The 21,150-nt window shown below is 43.4% G+C and overlaps 1 protein-coding gene across 2 annotated transcripts in view; it reads left to right on the top strand.

Moving 5' to 3' along the window:
• The window catches only part of LOC109871998 (arf-GAP with GTPase, ANK repeat and PH domain-containing protein 3), a 234,263-nt gene extending 213,775 nt beyond the window's left edge, over positions 1-20,488 (top strand). For both annotated transcript variants that reach the window (XM_020463066.2, XM_031806991.1), the window contains exons 15-18: positions 825-915; positions 1,086-1,308; positions 15,616-15,871; positions 16,182-20,488. In XM_020463066.2, the coding sequence (XP_020318655.1) occupies positions 825-915; positions 1,086-1,308; positions 15,616-15,871; positions 16,182-16,424 (813 nt within the window). In that variant the 3' untranslated portion in view covers positions 16,425-20,488. The remainder of the gene's footprint in view (positions 1-824; positions 916-1,085; positions 1,309-15,615; positions 15,872-16,181) is intronic.
• The last annotated feature ends 662 nt before the right edge of the window (positions 20,489-21,150 follow it).

The following is a 21,150-nucleotide window of genomic DNA, read 5'->3' as shown; positions in this document are numbered from 1 at the left end:
TATACAGAGAAGAGAGTCGGTCCAAGAATTGAACCCTGTGGCACCCCCATAGAGACTGCCAGAGGTCCGGACAGCAGACCCTCCGATTTGACACACTGAACTCTATCAGAGAAGTAGTTGGTGAACCAGGCGAGGCAATCATTTGAGAAACCAAGGCTATAGATATGACTGTACCCAATTCAATGCTACCTCCTTAAAACCATAATGCGTTAATTTGATCAAAATTATTTCATGATCCACTAAATCAAATGCTGCACTGAAATCTAAAAATAGTACACCCACAAAAGGATGTGTGAATGCAAAATTCTCTCTCTCCCCCCTCTCCCCACACCCTTCTCTCTTGCCCTTCTCTCTATCCCCTCCCCCCTCTCTCTCTCTCTCCCCCTCCCCAATCTTCCTTTCTCTGAGCTGCCATGTGTTGGGCTGTGTGTCAGACAGGTGCAGTGCAGCGTGGGGGAGCTCTTATTAGAGCTGACAGACATCAGAGATGGGAACACGGCCTGTGTCAGAACACAGGGGAGGAGACGCAACGCAACACCGACTCAATTTCATATAATGCCCACTCTCTCTTCTCTTTCTCTCTCGCTCTCGCTCTCTCTCCTCCTCCTCTCTTTCTTCTCTTCCCCTCTCTTTACCCTTGTTCTCTCTCAATGATCACTCGGCCTTCAAAGTCTCTAGTCCTCTCTCCCCTCTCCCCTTCTGTTTTGTGCTGTGTAGCCAGCTGAAATCCTGTCTCCTCCATTCTCTCACTGCAAAGCAATGATGCCTCACACACGGAGTCACTCTTGCTTACCTGTTTATAACTTCTCTCTGCTCCCCCAAAGTCCCGGTTAGGCAGCCAAAGTGATGCAGCGTCCATTCAGTCCATAAGGAACGTGAGAGGGAACAGCATCTGTGTGGACTGTGATGCAGCCAGTGAGTACAGTACTTTCTCAACATTCAAGTTATATGTCAATGATTCCTAATACTTTACGTGCCAGGTATTGTATATAACATGATGTCTCCAGATTGCTATGGGCCAGATATCACCCTTGCTTATTAGTAACTAACAGGCTAATTTTGTTCCTCTCCTCCTCCTCTCCCAGACCCGGACTGGGCCAGTCTTAACCTGGGGGCTCTGATCTGTATCGAGTGTTCAGGGATCCACAGGAACCTGGGGACCCACCTGTCAAGGGTCCGCTCCCTGGACCTGGATGACTGGCCCGTGGGGCTCAGCATGGTGATGATGGCTATAGGCAACGCTATGGCCAACAGTGTCTGGGAGGGGGCCCTGGAGGGGTACACCAAGGTGGGCGCTGACAGCACCAGGTCAGTAACCCACATCTCTCTGTTAGTGTGTGTTTGTTTGCCATCTGCCGTTTGCCAGCTTTGTTGGAGGGATTTTGAAACAAACTGGTTGGAAATCCCCACATATTGAGCTGGTTTCCCCTAGAGCAGACCCTGGTTCCCACCCCTCCTTCTCCTCTCTGCTGGGGCACCCAGGTCTGGTCCCCTCTTCCCGCTCCCCAGTGAGGGTTGTTTGTCTCTGGGTGACAGTTAAGGCCCAGCGCGTCTCTCTGACTAATGACCCTGTGTGTGGATGAGCAGGTAATTAAGGAGCCCATTATGGTGTTTAAGCCCGCCCCAGGGGCCAGGCCCCTGGCCCCAGAAGGGCCCTGTCACATATCTATCACACAGAGGCCCCCCCATCACACTCTCTGTCCCACTGTAGAAGACAGGTCTGTAGTGCCTGTACTGTTGGGGACCTAAATTAAGAGAATATGTAAAGATATACTACTTAAGTGATCAACTGCTTGGTTTTTGATTTGCTGGTCTCATTGTTTAAAATGTTTGTACTGCAGTTACTAAAATGGTATAGTCATTTGAAATGAACATTTGTCAGTAAGACAAGTGTGGATAGATAGACTGAAAGTCAATATAGTTGTATTGTAAAAGTCAGTAGAGTAATATTGTTACCCTGCACATTGTACATTTGGTATTGGCACTGATCCTGTATATAGCTTCCTGTCTTATTTCTTGTGTTTTCTTTCTTTATATTTCTTTCTTTCTTTATATATATACATATATATATGTATGTATGTATATATATATATATATGTATATATATATGTATATATATATGTGTATATATATATACACATACATACATACATACATACATACATACATACATACATACATACATACATACATACATACATACATACATACATACATACATACATACATACATACATACATACATACACACATACATACACACATACACACACACACACAGTATACACAATATATATATAATGAAATAAATGTTTTTATTAGTTATACTATTTTTAATATTAATTACTGCACTGTTGGGTAGAGCATGCAAGTTAAGTTATGTCACTGAACTTGTGCATGTGACAATAAAACTTGAATTCATAGAAATGTAAACTAACTTGTAAATGTACCTTCAAATGATCTTGTAATAAAAGTGATGACAGCTATTGTTGCTTGGAATTGCGTATCAAGAGGACATATGTTTCAAGTTTGTTTTAATGTCACGTGCACAAGTACAGTGAAATGTATTTCCTGCGAGCTCTAAACCCAAAAATGTAGTAATCAATATTAATATAGTACTAAAAATAACATAATGTCGAATAGAAACACACGAGAAATAGAAATAAGAACACGAGAAGTAAGTTAGCTATATACAGGGTCAGTTCCAATAACATTTTACAATGTGCAGGAATACTGGAGTGATAGAGGTAGATATTGTATATTGTAAGATATTGTATATTGTAAGGTGACTTGTTGTTGTATTTTATTAGGATCCCATTTAGCTGTTGCAAAAGCAGCAGCTACTCTTCCTGGGGTCCACACAAAACATGAAACATAATACAGAATGACATAATACAGAACATCATTAGACAAGAACAGCTCAAGGACAGAACTACATACATTTTCTTCTTAGGGATCAAATCCTGTTAACGGGATCGATTTGACAACATCCGGTGAAATGGCAGAGCACCAAATTCAAATTAAATTACTATAAATATAAAACTTTCATGAAATCACACATGCAATACACCAAATTAAAGCTATACTTGTTGTTAATCCAGCCAATGTGTCAGATTTCAAAAAGGCTTTACGGCGAAAGCAAACCATGCTATTATCTGAGGAGAGCACCCCATCAAACAAACACAAACAATCTGAATTCAACCAGGTGCGGGTCTGTTGGCACTCCAATATGTCCCATAAACATCACAAATGGTGCTTTTGTTCGATTAATTCCGTCGTTATATATCCATTTATTTGGCGCATTTGATCCAGAAAAACACTAGTTCCAACTCGCGCAACATGACTACAAAATATCAAATAAGTTACCTGTAATCTTTGTCCAAACATTTCAAACAACTTTCCTAATAGAACTTTAGGTATTTTTTAACGTAAATAATCAATCAAATTTAAGATGGGATAAACTGCGTTCAATAGCGGATAAAAACAAAGTGGAGCGAGCTTTCAGGTCACGCGCCTCTAACAAACAGTACACTTCACTCGACCCTCGTTCTGAACTGCCCTACTTCTTCATTAAATAAAGGAAAACACCAACCAATTTCTAAAGACTGTTGACATCCAGTGGAAGCGATAGGAACTGCAAGCAAGTGCCTTAGAAATCTAGATCCCCATAGAAAATCCATTGAAAAGAGAGTGACCTCAAAAAAACAATTTCCTGGATGGTTTGTCCTCTGGGTTTTGCCTGCCAAATAAGTTCCGTTATACTCACAGACATCATTCAAACAGTTTTAGAAATGTCAGAGTGTTTTCTATCCACATATACTAATAATATGCATATCCTAGTTTCTGGGCCTGAGTATCAGGCAGTTTACTTTGGGCACGCTTTTCATTCGGACCTGAAAATACCGCCCCCTAGCCTAGAGAGGTTAAAAAGGCACACGTAGCCAACATATCAATGCATACACACAAACTATCTAGGTCAAATGGGGGAGAGGCGTTGTGCCGCGAGGTGTTGCTTTATCTGTTTTTTGAAACCAGGTCTGCTGTTTATTTGAGCAATATGAGATGGAAGGAAGTTCCATGCAATAAGGGCAGCCACACCATTCATTACAGCCACACCATTCTACAGCCACACCATTCATTACCAGATTCAGCTGAGGTCTAAGGACTTAGAGAGAGCAAATTAAGTGAGTGTGTGTGTGTTGGAGTGTCAGTGTGCGTGTGTACAGTCCTGTGAGTGTGCATAGAGACAGTGCAAAAGAAAAAAAAGAAAATACAAGGGTTGACTCAAATTGTCCAATTAACCCTTTAGTTAGCTATTTAGCAGTCTTATGGTTTGGGGCTAGAAGCTATTCAGGAACCTGTTGGTGCCAGACTTGATGCACCAGTACCGCTTTCTGTGCAGATGCACAGAGAACAGTCTATTGCTTGGGTGGCTGGAGTCTTTTAACTATTTTACGGGCCTTCCTTTCACACCGCCTGATATAGAGTTCCTGGATGGCAGGGAGCTCAGCCCAAGAGATGTACTGGGCTATCCGCACCACCCTCTGCAGTGCCATGCGACTGAGGGCGGTGCTGTTGCCATACCAAGCAGTAATATAGACTCGTCGTGTGTGTGTGTGTATGTGTGCGTGTGTGCGTGCGTGTGTTATCTGTGTCCATAGAAAGATGTCGTATCCTCTTCGATCCATTCTACCCAACTCAGGGCAGCTTTGAGTTGAGTGATGGCCCACGATTACTTATTGAATGGTTTGTGGGCTCCAGTATTCCGCCACCCTGGACTTGATGAAAGATTATTGATACTGATTCCTCTGTCTCACCTCTGTCACTGTTCCTATATCGCCCTGGGTAGGAATGTTTTTCATTGTCACGAAAATCACATCTCATTCTGTGTGAGCACATGCATCTTTGTTTAGTCTGTCAAACAAATAAGGATAATAATCCCATTATTATCGTAGAGGAAAGAGGTTGTTGCCATTATCTCATCGGTAATCATCGATCGATGATTATTGAAATCAGGATATATATTTTGCTTTACGAAAGAGGATTATTTTTTTTAAAATCAGAAATCTGATGAAGAAAGGAGATACCATTATCTTGGCCCTGCCTCTATATCACCTCAAAGCATCTATTGTATAAATTTAGGAGACAAAAAGGGGAATTAATATATTATCTTGCTTCTGATCCCCACCATTACTTTGTTGTCTCATCCATACAGATGAAACGTTAAGATGAAATATACAGATCTCTATTGTCTCTACACTAGCTCCTCCCCTGGGCTCGAAGTGGTTCTGATGTTAATTGTGTCACTGTGGTGACATGGAGCAGCTTTGTGATGGCACCCAGGCAGCTGGTGTAGCCTTCCCACCCCACCTCCTCCTAAACATTAGTGACACCTAATCTAAACGACTCAGTAACTACCTGAAGATGAGCCTCACATCTGATTGAATGTCTCCTGCGACACTAGTTCTGCCGGCTCGCATTTTGAAATGTTAACTTAAAAGGTGTTCATCCACAAGATTAGCTTAGCTTTTTAGGAATTCTTATGTGAAAGAGGTCTGCACCGATTTGCTTTGTAGTCAGATTTATGTAGATATCGGTACTCATCGTGTAGGCGCTAATGTCGTGGTGGGATTTTGTAGTGGTTTGTATCTTTAAAAAACCAAAATGCATTTTGTATTTTTGATCAGACTTCTCCAGTGCCGTCAACAGCTTTCAGAGAGAGTTTTACATGTATCACCCAACAATTTAATGAAGTCTGAATAAGAAAGATGTTGATATTGGTGTGCCATAAAAGGCGTGTGTATACATCAATAGATCATGATGACATATATTTCTCCTGGGCCATAAATCTTATAGAGAAATGAAATCTTTCTCCAGTCAGCATATTGGAAGGGAGTTGTTCCTTTAATTAGTGTCTGCCAGTCGGCGTGTTTTCCACGCCACCTCTAATTGTCTGGCACACACACGTGAGAGGAAACACTATACACTCACACTCCTAAGAGAAAACATTATGTGCACACACGCACACACGCTCGTGAGAGAAAGCAGCACACACACACTTGTGAGGGAAAACACTACTGACTATTTTGACAGGGAAGCAAGAGGGGGGGGCTCCACCTCACACACACACAGACAAACCTCTCCTTCCTCCCCCATGTCTCATTTGGGGGTGGAAGATGTCTGGGAGCGTAGACGGATGTGGAAGGCTATCCCTCACCGGTGCTGCCCACCTCACTGTCACCCCTCTGTCGGTTGTTGTGCCGCGCGGCGCCCTCGGCCACGGCCAGGTAATAGCTCTGCTCTGACGACCAGAGGAGTGGAGAGAGAGCGAGTTAAAGAGCCCGCCTCCTCCTCCACTTTGTTTCAGAAATAATTTGCCGCTCCTGCATGCCGCCTGCAGGGTCTGCACGGTAATAAAAATGAATCACACCACTAACCTCTCCCAACCTGCTCCCTCTTTTTTAACTCCGTCCTTCCTGGACGGATACACGGCTGGGAGAATGGAGTTGATACTGCATCCCTCCACTGTCATCCCTCATATTCTTCCCTCATTCTCATCCCTAATTCTCAGCTGTGGATGGCAGAAAGGGCTGTAGTTTAGCCTGCTCAAGGATCCAAACTATAATGAGCCAGCTATAACCTCTCTCCTGTAGAACAGCCCCAGTCCCTAAACCAAAGAGCGCTGAGCCTTTCCAGATACTCACAGGTTAGGGGTGCGAGGAGCGCCAACCGGCAACTATCCAACTCTCCAAAGAGGCTTTAGAATAGCTGGCCTTGCCAGGAGCCCTGGTGGAGGTGGGGTAATTCATTTAGACTAATTAATGAGCGGAGCTGGGGTCTCCCGTCCAGTTCAGCACCGTGCCGTGGCAGTCTCTCCAAATGAAACCCACAGGTCACTGATTAGCCCAGCCTGCCCTGGAGATGATTTGTCACTAATTACCCAATATGCCACGGGTTTCAGCACCAGCCAGGTATATAGGGGAAATTAACAAGCAAATCTAATTTTATTTGTTACGTACACAGTTTACTGCAAGGCCAACTGAAGCAAATTACTGTCAGTGTTTTATTTTCTATTTTAAAGTATAGAGTATAATTAAAGCAACATATACCATATGCCATTGGAATTTGGAGCAGTGGAAATGCGTTCTCTGGAGTGATGAAACATGCTTCACCATCTGGCAGTCCAACGGACGAATCTGGGTTTGGCAGATGCCAGAAGAACACTACCTGCCCAAATGCATAGTACCAACTGTAAAGTTTGGTGGATAAAACATATTTTTTTATGGTTCAGGTTAGGCTCCTTAGTTCCGGTGAACTTAGTTCCAGTTACCGCATTAAATTACATTCTAGATGATTATGCGCTTCCAACTTTGTGGCAACAGTTTGGTGAAGGCCCTTTCCTCTTTCAACATGACAATGACCCCGTGTTCAAAGCGAGGTCCATACAGAAATGATTTGTCGAGAACGGTGTAGAAGAACTTGACTGGCCTGCACCGAGCCCTGACCTCAACCTCATCGAACACCTTTGGGATGAATTGGAATGCTGACAGTGAGCCAGGCCTAATTGCCAAACATCATTGTCCGACCTCATTAATGCTCTTGTGGCTGAATGGAAGCAAGTCCCCGCAGTCAGCAAGTCCAACATCTAGTGGAAAGCCTTCCCAGAAGAGTGGAGGCTGTTCTAGCAGCATAAGGGGGGACCAACTCCATATTTATGCCTATGATTTTGGAATGAGATGTTCGACGATCAGGTGTCCACATACAGTTGAAGTCGGAAGTTTACATGCACTTATGTTGGAGTCATTAAAACTCGTTTTTCAACCACTCCACACTTTTCTTGTTAACAAACTACAGTTTTGGCAAGTCGGTTAGTACATCTACTTTCTGCATGACACAAGTTACTTTTCCAACAATTGTTTACAGACAGATTATTTCACTTATAATTCACTTTATCACAATTCCAGTGAGTCAGAAGTTTACATACACTAAGCCTTTAAACAGCTTGGAAAATTCCAGAAAGTTATGTCATGGTTTTAGAAGCTTCTGATAGGCTAATTGACCTCATTGGACCTCATTTGAGTCAATTGGATGTGTACCTGTGGATGGATTTCAAGGCCTACCATCAAACTATTTTCTTGACATAATGAGAAAATCTAAAGAAATCAGCCAAGATCAGAAAATAAATGGTAGACCTCCACAAGTCTGGTTCATCCTTGGGAGCAATTTCCAAATGCCTGAAGGTACGACATTCATCTGTACAAACAATAGTACGCAAGTATAAACACCATGGGACCACGCAGCCGTCACACCGCTCAGGAAGGAGACGCGTTCTGTCTCCTAGAGATGAATGTACTTAGGTGCGAAAAGTGCTAATAAATCCCAGAACAACAGCGAAATACATTGTGAAGATACTGGAGGAAACAGGTACAAAAGTATCTATATCCACAGTACAACGAGTCCTATATCAACATAACCTGAAAGGCCGCTCAGCAAGGAAGAAGCAAGGAAGAAGCCACTGCTCCAAAACCGCCATAAAAAAAGCCAGACTATGGTTTGCAACTGCACATGGGGACAAAGATAGTACTTATTGGACACCATCCCAACCGTGAAGCACAGGGGTGGCAGCATCATGTTGTGGTGGTGCTTTGCTGCGGGAGGGACTGGTGCACTTCATGAGAAAGGAATATTACGTGGATATATTGAAGCAACATCTCAAGACATCAGTCAGAAAGTTAAAGCTTGGTCGCAAATGGGTCTTCCAAATGGACAATGACCCCAAGCATATTTCCAAAGTTGTGGCAAAATGGCTTAAGTCAGGGTATTAGAGTGGCCATCACAAAGCTCTGACCTCAATCCCATAGAATATTTGTGGGCAGAACTGAAAAAGCGTGTGCGGACAAGGAGGCCTACAAACCTGACTTAGTTATACCAGCTCTGTCAGGAGGAATGGGCCAAAATTCACCCAACTTATTGTGGGAAGCTTGTGGAAGGCTACCCGAAACGTTTGAGCCAAGTTAAACAGTTTAAAGGCAATGCTACCAAATACTAATTGAGTGTATGTAAACTTCTGACCCACTGGGAATGTGATGAAAGAAATAAAAGCTGAAATAATTAATTCTCTCTACTATTATTCTGACATGTCACATTCTTAAAATAAAGTGGTGATCCTAACTGACCTAAGACAGGGAATCTTTACTTGGATTAAATGTCAGGAATTGTGAAAAACTGGGTATAAATGTATTTGGCTAAGGTGTATGTAAACTTCTGACTTCAACTGTACATTTGGTCATGTAGTGCAACTACATTTGATGACTCATTTCATTTCAAATCCATCTGATTAAAGGCAGGCTCATTTGTGTCAAGCTGGGTGAAATGAATTAATTCTGCAAGTGGTGTTTGTCGTAAGTGACTGGGTGCATGTGTGGTGTACATGTCATTGTCCCAGTGTTGTGTTGGAGAGGACAGGGGCAGTAGGGGGTTAACAGCGAGAGCATTTAAGGGTGTTAGTCTTCTCTGGCACAAAAACACAGCCGCTCCATCATGGGGACGGTGACAACCTCATTAATGTCACAATATATTCAACTCGTCCTGCCCTGTCTGCTGCTAGCCCAAGGCTCACAGATGCTTCTCTACTGGCCTCTCAATAGAACAACTGGCCAGACCGTTCAACCAGACTGCTCAACCAAACAAAACAACAGTCTCATTCTAGAGCCATACTATAGAACCACTATCTCTGGCCCAACATTCTACAGTATGTAGATGAGTAAAGGAGTGTTTATCCTAGAAAGCTATATTCTAGATCATGTGTGTTATGTAGTTGTTATTCTTGGTTAAGGATAACGTCTAAACTGTACCCCTGTTGTTGACTGTAGTGAGTCTCATTTACTGGGTTGCACTCTCATTTTTCGCCCCTAGCAACCTTTGAAGCTCTGGGGCCCTGCTTTCTCTCCCTTTTGTTTTTCTCTCTTTCTGTCCCCTTATTGCAGCTCTCTCTCTCTCTCTCTCTCCCTCTCTCTCTCAATATGTGAAAGTGAAATGGCCGGCTGTTGCATGGGAATCTGTCCTATACAAGCCGCCCCCCTCCCACTGCGAGGGGTGTTTAGATTGCCTAGTCCCCCCCTCCACCACTCCTTTACTCTCAGTGAATCTATTTGATGTGTCCGCAGTGAATGTTGAGAGGCAGGGAGGGAGGGAGGTAGGGGGCTGGGGCTTACTCTGATTGTTTAGGAGGAACAGACTGTGTTTGAAGGATGGGGTGGTGTGTGTGTGTGTGCATGTGTGTGTGCGTTTGGTGGTGGTAATGGTGGGATGGACATCCTGATTCCTCCCTTAATGTGTGGACCAATCAATGGCACCTTTATTAAAGGAGGCCTGGAGTGGTCATTCTCTGGTCTTTGTCTATTCACTACTATTTTACTCAATGCTACCATGGTCCCGCCCCCTCTGTCTCAGCCTCTCTTTCCCTCAATAAATCCCTATTTGTCTTTGTCTTTGGAGCTTGACTAATTATCCTTGTTTGTTCCTCTTTATGTGGATGCAGTCATGTGTTGTTGACTTCGTGGACTGGGTTGAGGAGAATCATTCCGCCATTTGCCACTTAATTAAGCGGAGGTCAGAATCCTGTGCTCAGCTCAGGAACTAAACGTGCAGAACTCGTATAGAATTATAAAAGGGCTTCAGCACTTATTTTCACACAAGTTATTCTGCAACTGATGCCGCTCTTATATAAATGTGGAATTAGGATTGAAAAGTAGAGAATCTAACAGCCTATTTGACCGTTTTGTGTCCTCTGTGCCTTTCGACTTTAGTCCTGATACTGTAATCTGCTTTGTTTTTTAGCAAACTTTTGGAACAAATGTCAGCTACAAGGTGGTAAAGAAAGTATAGTCATTGCGCACAGACATAACACTGAATTACTGAGGAAGTTCATGCTGCTCCAAGCAGGAATGCTTTATCGTTTAAAGAGACATTATTGAGATCTTTGCTCTCAGTCTCTCTTCTGCAAGTCCCCTCTGTCCCCTAAGCAACAGAGTTTTTTTTTTTTAGCAAGTATGTGTGCAAGGGTGGCGAAAGCAGTGTGTGTGTGTGTGCATGCGTGAGTGCATGTGTTTCACGGTGTGCGTGTGTGTCGAGGGTAACCATCGGCTTGGTTTCCTGAACATCATCCCCTGCTTACGAAGTTCACTCTCTATCTCCTCTCCTTCTCCCCCTCTTTTTCCCCTCCCGCTTTGACATGCTAAATCTTGCCGATTTCTATTTTTCTTCCTCCTGCGGAGAGGAAGTGTCCTTTTCAAGGATCTCGGCTTTCCCCCTGACTGCCTAAACCCTGCCTATGTTTGGATTGTTGTTCTATTTCAAACAAAAGACAGAGGCGGGATTACCATTTCACTTCCTCTCACAGACTACCTTTCAAGTGGTGTAGCAGCTGAGGAATCTGGGTCACCACCGCTGGCCGCTTCCCTTTTTAAACGTTTTTTAAAACGGAACTCTATAGTACCAGCGTGGTTACATTTGGACCCCTACTACTGGGATTGAGGTCTTTTTGTGGCTTCAAGGCCTTGTATTCACAAATAGGATATATAATCAGTTTGCCTTTTAGATCGTTTTGAATAAGATTTAACAGGGAGGACCTGATCCCAGATCAGCCCTCCTACTTTGAGACTGCTTTGTGAGTATGGGCCTTGGGCTCCTTTCTTGGACCTTGACATCTTCTTAATGGTTCTCAGCCTTTTTGTTTCACATCCCGGCGCTAACTTTCTGCCTCATTTAGCTCATGTCAATTCACTGGGCTCTCCTCCCTAGATCTGGGATCCCATTCATTCAGTGGGTTAGCTCTCGGAGGCAAACTTTGGCTAACTGCCCGATTTGACTTCATCGCAAATTCCAGATTCTACCAAAACAAAATATTAGGCAGTACATCTGACTTTTACCAAATCGATCACATATAGTTTAAGGTTCGACATGTACTTGATTCTCGGGTTTCAGAGAAGGGCTGGGGAATGTTTTTAAAAGGACTTGGTTCCTGTGTTTGAAAGTGAAAACCAGGGGGGGTGGGGCTGTCAGCCTCCTAACCAGAGCAATCCGCTGGTTCTGGTCTGCCATTGATCCGCTACCGGCCTTGTTCTCACAGAACGACAGACTGGAGTTTGATGGAGGGCTTACACCATAAAACTGCTGGCTGTTCCAATCGCTGCTCCAATCGCCATCCTTAAGAAAATAGTTATTCACCCACGAGAGAGATCCTTTTCCCCACTGTTTTAATGCTTTCCAGGAAGTCGTAAGGCGAGTTTAGAGGTATGCCTGTACCATTGAGCTAATTTGAAGAATCGCATAAGTAACACTTAACTTATCCTTGAGGTATAATGCTTTATAACGGGTTATAAGCATGTATGCAGGCTTTGTGGTATTACTGAACTCCAAAATAAACATTAAAACAATTTACCTTCTCCCAGTGTAATTGGACATCCTTTAATGTGTAAAGGACAATGCAAGAGTTCAGGGTGACTGCTTTATCTGCCAGGCTGAGCTTTATGAACTATTAATGGTGGTTAGCAGTTAATCAAATTCCGTGCGGGCACTGACAAAGGCAGCTGTGATGTGGGCCAGGTCTGTCAGTGGAGAGGAGAGGTAGGCTAATTAACCCCTTTAGTTAAGGCTGGTGCTGCTGAAAGCTAGTGGGCCTGGCAGGAGACACACTGTACTATACATTGCATTCGGAAAGTATTCAGACCCCACATTTTGTTACGTTACAGCCTTATTCTCAAATGGATTAAATAAATAAAAAACTCCTCACCAATCTACACACAATACCCCATGATGACAAAGCAAAAACATATTTTTAGAAAATGTTGCAAATGTATGAAAAATAAAGAGAAATACCTTATTTACATAAGCTTTCAGACCGCTTTGCTATGAGACTTGAAATTGAGCTCAGATGCATCCTGTTTCCATTGATCATCCTTGAGGTGTTTCAACAACTTGATTAAAATAAAATAACATTTGATTTGTCACATGCGCCAAATACAACAGGTGTCGACCTTACAGTGGAATTCTTACTTACAAGCCCTTAACCAACAATGCAGTTTTAAGAAAATACAACAACAAAAATATATATAAAAATGTTTGTCAACCTGTGGATAATTCTATTGGTTGGACATGATTTGGAAAAGCACACACCTGTCTATATAAGGTCCCACAGTTGACAGAGCATGTCAGAGCAAAAACCTAAGGTCCCCAAGAACACAGTGGCCTCCATCATTCTTAAATGGAAGAAGTTTGGAACCACCAAGACTCTTCCTAGAGCTGGCCGTCTGGCCAAACTGAGCAATCGAGAGAGAGGGGCCTTGGTCAGGGAGGAGACCAAGAACCTGTTGGTCACTGACAGAACTCCAGAGCTTCTCTATGGAGATGGGAGAACATTCCAGAAGGACAACCATCTCTGCAGCACTCCACCAATCAGGCCTTTATGGTAGAGTGGCCAGAGGGAAGCCACTCCTCAGTAAAAGGCACATGACAGCCAGCTTGGAGTTGCCAAAAGGCACCTAAAGGACTCTCAGACCATGAGAAACCAGATCCTCTGGTCTGATGAAACCAAGATGAAACCAAGATTGAACTCTTTGGCCTGAATGCCAAGCGTCACGTCCGGAGGAAACCTGGCACCATCGCTAGGGTGAAGCATGGTGGTGGCAGCATCATGCTGTGGGGATGTTTTTCAGCGGCAGGGACTGGGAGACTAGTCAGGATCGAGGGAAAGATGAACGGCGCAAATTAAAGAGAGATCCTTGATGAAAACCGGCTCCAGGAGTGGACAAGTCTCGGATTGTCCTTGAGTGGCCCAGCCAGAGCCCGGACTTGAACCCAATCGAACTGGAGAGACCTGAAAATAATTGTGCAGCGATGCTTCCTATCCAACATGATAGAACTTGAGAGGATCTGCAGAGAAGAATGGGAGAAACTCCCCAAATACAGGTGTGCCAAGCATGTAGCTTCATACCCAAGAAGACTCGAGGCTGTAATCACTGCCAAAGGTGCTTCAACAAAGTACTGAGTAAAGGGTCTCAATACTTTTGTAAATGTGATATTTAAGTTGTACAAACCTGTTTTTGCTTTGTCATTATGGGTTATTGTGTGTTGATGGATCATAATAATAATAATATAAAACAATTGAATCCATTTTAGAATAAGGCTGTAACGTAACAAAATGTGGAAAAATTCAAGGGGTCTGAATACTGCCCGAATGCACTGTATACTGTAAACTCTGGTCCAATATCCACACTAGCATACCCCTTAAAATAAAGCAACATATTGGGCATGGATTTCTGATGGTGTGCTAGAGTAGACATTGGGACATAGCCACGAGTCAGTCTGAGCATTGTCTCCAGACCGATGGCATCATTCTAACATGACACATTGCCATGAGCTATTTGTAATTATTTGTAATTTTGTCTGCTTTCTAGGCTTACTTACTGATAGTTTGTAGTGTAAAGTGACGTTAGTGTCCATACAGACCCGTTGGCAGTCAGTGTCCTGGGGGATCCTTGTCACTCCAACCAGCGACAGAGTCGTTTTACCATATCAGTGTGAGCCCCTTTTCTCTGTCACTCACCCAGACGCCGAAACAACAGCCCCTTTCTACTTCCCTTATCACTCCGCTTGACGGGGTCGCAGGGTCAGAGCCACACTGAGCATGCCCAGCCATTCACTCTATTGATTTTCTTTTTTTAAATCCAATGCTATTTGGATGGTATTGCAGTTTGTGTGTGGGTGGGAGAAAAGAGAACTGGGGAGTCGAGATTCAAGATGTAGAGCGATGTAGAGATAGAAGTCTGACTAGCAGAGAGTGGAGGGAGATGGATCCCTCCTCCTCTGCTCCTCTCCATTCTCTGGCTCTATAACTGAAGGAGACCCAGCCCCAGCTCCGGTCCGCCCCTCTGTCTGCCATTCAGGCCCATCGATCGGCTTCCTATCCCGGGCACCCCAGGGGAGGCCGGGGCCCAAGCGCAGGAAGTCTCCTTTGTGGGGGATCCTCCAGTTATCCCTTTCCGACTGATGGCTGACAGCACTGATAAAAACATGTCCCCCTTTCCTCCTGTCCTGTATTGTCCACAGCAGACATGCTGTTCACAATGTGTAACCTTTAGATAGCTGGCTAGACTGTAACTCTCCTGCTGCAGACGATTATCAGTGGAGGTGGGATACAGTTTCAGCATCTGGCCCCTCCACTGAGCTCTTTCATCGTCAGTGTCCTGACACTCAGAGGCTACACTAGGCTCCCTATTAGAGAAAATACATGATTGAGACAATGGCGTGACTGTTAGGATTGTTCTTAAGGATCGATCTCAAGTGGCCGCATGTGGCCTAGGCCCTATGAGTACTGCGGACTACAGTTACTCCAAAACCTGCCAGAATTTCCTTGGATCCCTACCCTCCCGCCGATCAAAAAAGGTCCTCTTGTGAATAATTATCATGGCTTTAGATTACAAACTATCTATTTATTTAATAGAAAATCCCATTTCACAATTGTATCATTGTTTCTTGTTTTTCGGTCCTCTGTAACCTCACTGACCCTCTTTTAACCCTCTATGTCATATCTCTTCTCTATTTCCTCACCACCAGGGAGGAGAGGGAGCGGTGGATCCGGGCTAAGTATGAGCAGAAGCTGTTCCTGGTGGGTCTCCCCCAGTCGGATGTGCCCCTGGGGCAGCAGCTGCTCCGTGCCGTGGTGGAGGACGACTTGAGGCTGGTGGTGCTGCTGCTGGCCCACGGCACCAAGGAGGAGGTCAACGAGACGTACGGAGACGGGGACGGACGCACCGCCCTGCATCTGTCCTGTGCCATGGCCAACGTGGTCATCACCCAGCTTCTCATCTGGGTGAGTACGTTGGGGTTTGAGAGGGGATGGTTTTCAACCTTGATTAAAGGTTGATTATCTTCCTGGTTGAATATAGATTGAATGATAATGAATACAATAATATGGTTAAAAAGTTAGATAAATAGGGAAAATGTTATGGTCAGGGTCAGGAGTGTTTCCTAAGCATGTTGACACGACCAGGAAAAACTCCTGGCTGTGGAGGAAAATTTAGTTTTTTGAGTGAATCTGCTCAACTAGCTAGACCACGATGTCACCTCTCTCTGTCCAGTCCACTTCTTCTCCTCCTCACACCTCTCATCTGTTCCCTCAGTACGGTGTGGACGTGAAAAGTCGGGACGCGCGCGGCCAGACGCCGCTGTCCTGCGCCCGGCGGGCAGGAAGCCAGGAGTGTTCTGACATCCTGCTCCAGCACGGCTGCCCCAACGACCCGGTCAGCAGCAGCAGCCTCACCACCCCCAACATGAGCCGCAGAAACCCCAGTGTTAACCCCAACCCTAACGTCAACAACAACAATGCCCTCAGTGAGCTCAACCGCAGTGTCAGTATAATGTAGGACCAGGAGTGGATCATCCCAGAGCAGACCGGAGTAGACTTGACTCACCGATCACCAAGGCCCGTGAACATAAACACACTGTGTCCCCATAGACGACCCAGTAACCGTACTACTCTCCCGGTCCCCATTCTCCTCCTATTCCGCTTCATACTGTGTAACCTAAACTGAGCGACTGGCAGTGGAGGCTTTTTTGGGCCGCAACGGAGAGGATAGAGATATTCCAAGATGCCGAGAGAGGCAGGCTTTACCTGGTGGACATTTGTATATTGTATTTGTTTGGTTGTTGTTTTCCTCATATCATTGGCACAGCGGTACTGTCTGTCAGTAACAATCATGATCTTTAAAACTTCTTTATTGTTATTAAGCATCAACCAAATGAATGGCTCCTCCCCTCTCTACTAAAACAGTTCATTTCTATGCTTGAACATTTCCTTTCGTGTCGTCCTCTGTTGGAGCCAAACTGTGTTCATATTGTGCCGTTTGATGAAATGACAAATTCCCTCCGATAAATGCTTCCATGCCTATATAGAGAAAGATAAACGCCGTGGTAACATTTTGCTTTTAGGTACTCCAAAGGAACTTCCATGTTGGACGCACAGCGTTTGCTGAGTGGTATCATCCATAGTCATGCAGGAGAGAAACTATTCCTATAGATGGTGTAATAGGGTTTACAACAAGTCCTCCATAAGCCCACCAATTTCAGAATTCAGAAGGTTCGAAATTAACCAGTTAGTATTGGTACTATGAAGCCATCAAACTCTTGACATGGCATTCATGTAAAAAATATAATTAATTAAAAAAGCAACGCATGTCTAGGTAGGTGGAAGTTCAAAAATGATTGAAATACTTTACTTACGGGCAAAAGGTTTAAATCATAATTTGACATTTCAGAGGTGATTGCACAATGGGAGAATTTTGGGAGATAGTTAAGTGAGTCATTTGTTCTTCCACCCTGATCATGTCCCGCTTGCAAATCATCCATGATTATAAGGAAATTGAGGGTCTGTTTTTTATGAGCATCGTGTCGATTGGTTTTTGTAAAAAAAATATAAAAAAATGCCTCTTCAATCAGAAATCATTCAGAGGAATGATTGAAGGAAGGAAATTGTGTCATTAAGAGATCTTTGTTGGAGTAATTTTTGGATGGATTTGAAGAGTGTTGATAACTATTTGACACAGATCACATAACCTGGCCCCTGCAGGCATAATGGAATGTCTGTTCACCTCTTGTAGCCGAATGCCCTGTATATTGGTACTCATAATTATATGTCTTTTGTTGCTGTGAACAACTATGTGGTGCGCATGTGGGTGTGTGCGCGTGTGCTTCTGTGTGAGTGAGTGAGAGAGAGAGAGGAAGTGACTGGGTAAATCTGTGTAGGACACCATTGGGAGAAAAGGCTAGCATTTATAGTTGTTTGACTAAGAGGGTTTTGGAGCAAAAAAGGTATTTTCAAGTACAGACCACTGTAACAAGCAGGGGTTGGAACCAAAAACAGGAAAATAAAAATTTTGTGAAACAGAAGTGAGGAAATTATCTATACTGTTCCAGAACAGACCTGTTATTTTAAAAGCATGGGAACCGGTTAATAACGTTTACACAACCAAGAGCCTATGCAAAGCCCTCACTCTGTCACTCAGAAACGTATTCCAGTGTCTGCCTGCAAGCTGGAAATCTTTGCCTGTACGTGTTTAGGCTACCTACCCCTCCCCCTCAGAAGCATAGGCTACTGTACTGACATTACAAGTGTGATTCAGAAGATGGGGAGAGATTTTTTATTGGCTAGAGAAGAATGGATTCACTTTTGTTCAATGCTAGTTAAGGATACTATAGTTATCACGTTTCACATTGAATTTATTAACTACGAAATGGATGACGTGTTTTTAATTCTGGTGCCGCTCTGCACAAACAAGCTTGTTAACTAGCTCTGGTCCAGCAGAGCCACCTTAAGCCACCTCGGAACTCTCAGAGTGGACCGGACTCACCGACCACCAAGGCCCAGCGCTTGCATAGAAACCGCTCCTCTGTAGGTAGGGTATAATTCGGTGGGTTGAATTCGGAGAATGCATGTCATAACAAGCCACGCCTCCTCCTCCACCCTCTCGCTCTCCCCACCCGGGGGAATCGCATCTCGCTCCCTACACTTGTCTGTTCATCACGCATGTAAACAACTAGTTTGCCCGCTCCATAGCAAGCTGCACTATCTGCACTGATTGGTGAAGTAATTTAATGAACTAAATGTAAAATAAACTGTTCATTACACAGGCCAAAAAGGAATGATAGAAAACAGTACTTTTTAGGGATTCTAACTGGTTCAGTACTTTATTTTGCTGTTCGGAACAGTGGAACGGAATAAAATAAATAGTGGTTCGATTGGAAAGTAATTTTGGTTGGTTCCAACCCCTGGTTAACAGTAGCTCGTCCTCCAATAAGACTTATCCTGAAGTGGTGTGGATTAACGTTGACTACTGGAGTCGTTTTGAAGCTTTCCCTCTCAATTCCTCTACAACTAATGTGACTTTAACGAACCATCCTACTCAAGGTACCAAAACAGGTACATTCAAGTGTCAAACAATGGAGATAGAGACTAAAAGGGTCAAGATGGGATGGAAAGAAAAGCCAAGATAACTTGACAGTTTTTATGGTAATTCTTCATGATAATATCATATGTGTATATATAAGTACTTAGACGAGACAAAACAAGATGGAGGAGGGACTTTCACAACAGGAACATTCAAGTGGTATTGGCATAAAGTATATAGAGACATTTCATTTTCCTCGCTCTTCTGCCGTTTTAAGGTTTGAAATTAAAACCCAGTTTTCTGGTCTTTAAATTTACTATGGCAGTGTTTATGTTTACAGGGCAGAGGCTCTTCATATTAACCCTGTTACATTATCTACATGGTTTTGTTATTTCCCAGCAGGCTAAACTGGTTGGAATTACATCAGTACAACCTGGTTACAACCATAGTATAAACTGGTTGTAATGAGGACATTTAAACCAGCTTTGCCCTCCCGCTGTGTTCCCTCAGTATTTGTAGTTTATTCAAACCCACAAGATATAAAGTTGTGGTCAATCAGGAATAGTGTCAAATACAGTATACACTTTCATCCCTGTTGTCCTGAATTGGCCTTCAGATTCAACCAAATGACATTTAGACTGATGCTCAACAGAGCTTGTAGACAGCCTTACGTTATAACTACTTTGACGAGTTGGCCTTTTCCTTTGGTGTACAGTAGGTGTACAGTACGTGTACAAACCACCATGGCACCAACGTATTTCAATGAATTCTCAAGTACATTTCAACGTATGTCTGATATACGGTAGTAGATTATTTCCTATAGAGGAGTTTGAGGTATATACTTACCTGATGCCATAGGACCATATTCACCCTTGTAATATTTCCCTTCCCCACTACTCTTAACGTTGCCTGACTATAACTATAACCATTATTCTAAGCAAAATGTTTTCCCCCCCAAAAGACGGGCTGTTCTGATATGGCACCCTATTCCCTAAATAGTGCACCACTTTTAACCAGAGTTCAATGCAATACCTGGTCAAAAGTAGTCCACTATAAAGGGAGTAGGCTACTATTTTGGACATACCCAGGACGTAGATATGGGTCCAAGATTCTCTATGACCAGACAAGCTCCCAGTCAAACAATTGAAAATATTTTGTTTTTTTTACAGTCAGTCTTCCTTGACTTGTAAACCCTATTTTGATATCTTTTCAACTTTTTTTCTTCATTGTTCTTAAGCATATTTTTAGGTACTTTGGTTAGGTCTCAATGTAGCTACATTATCTGACCATTTGAGGTACTTTGTGTATAATGATGTACATTTGACATATTTATAATGCAGTATGTAAATATTGTTTTTTGTTTTTTTTGTTTAATTTTCCTATTGTATTTTTTTCTCTCTTTACGTTTCTGAACGTGAAACAAAGCATAAAGCTAAAGAGTTAGCTGTTGTGTGCTTGGATGCTTGGCTGACCTTTGACCTATTCATCAAACACTCCAATAAAACAATGTAGCCTTTCCTGGATTTGGGAAATAACAAAATGTTTGAAATGTGTCTCTCTCTTTGCATCTTCTTTGGCTGACTTGTTGTAAGTGATGTACGCGTGTGTATGTACTCTATGTGCTAGCATCATCTGAAGCAGAAGTTTACGTTGCGACCGCTCTTAAAACCATGGGGCCACTCCCAAGGCAACGTTTCAAACTCAGTTGTCTTATACAAGCCCTCCATTTTCTTAATGGCACTTCCTACCTAATCGTATGTGTGACATACTGTACATGGATGAGTATGTGATGTGCCAATATATGATTTCCTGTTTCAATATCTAGGATTAATGCATTTAAAAGTATTCTTCTATATACAGTAGGTCATGGATGTAGGATCAATAGCCAGCTTCACTCAGTCAGATCCATTGAAGTTAGACAATAAAGACAATCCACTCCTAGTACTGTGTTTCAAATGAGCAGCAGTTTTGGGACACTGAGGATAGCCTGTTGGTGTATGTTGTGTAGTCCGTTAGTATTAATGTTTAGTGTATTCCATTTGGTATTAATGTGTATTGTGTGAATACCATAGTTATTATTGTGTTTCAGGAGTACCAGAGCTTGACAGAGGGCAGAGCTCTGATGCGTCCTTCCTCTGCCAGCCCTTCAGCTAAGTGGTGTTGCCCCCTCTACCCTTCCACTTCCTGCTCATGGGGCCCCCCAATA

Source organism: Oncorhynchus kisutch, linkage group LG27 (genome assembly GCF_002021735.2).
Source record: "Oncorhynchus kisutch isolate 150728-3 linkage group LG27, Okis_V2, whole genome shotgun sequence".
Classification (NCBI taxonomy): domain Eukaryota; kingdom Metazoa; phylum Chordata; class Actinopteri; order Salmoniformes; family Salmonidae; genus Oncorhynchus; species Oncorhynchus kisutch.
This window is presented reverse-complemented; position numbering and strand designations above follow the sequence as displayed.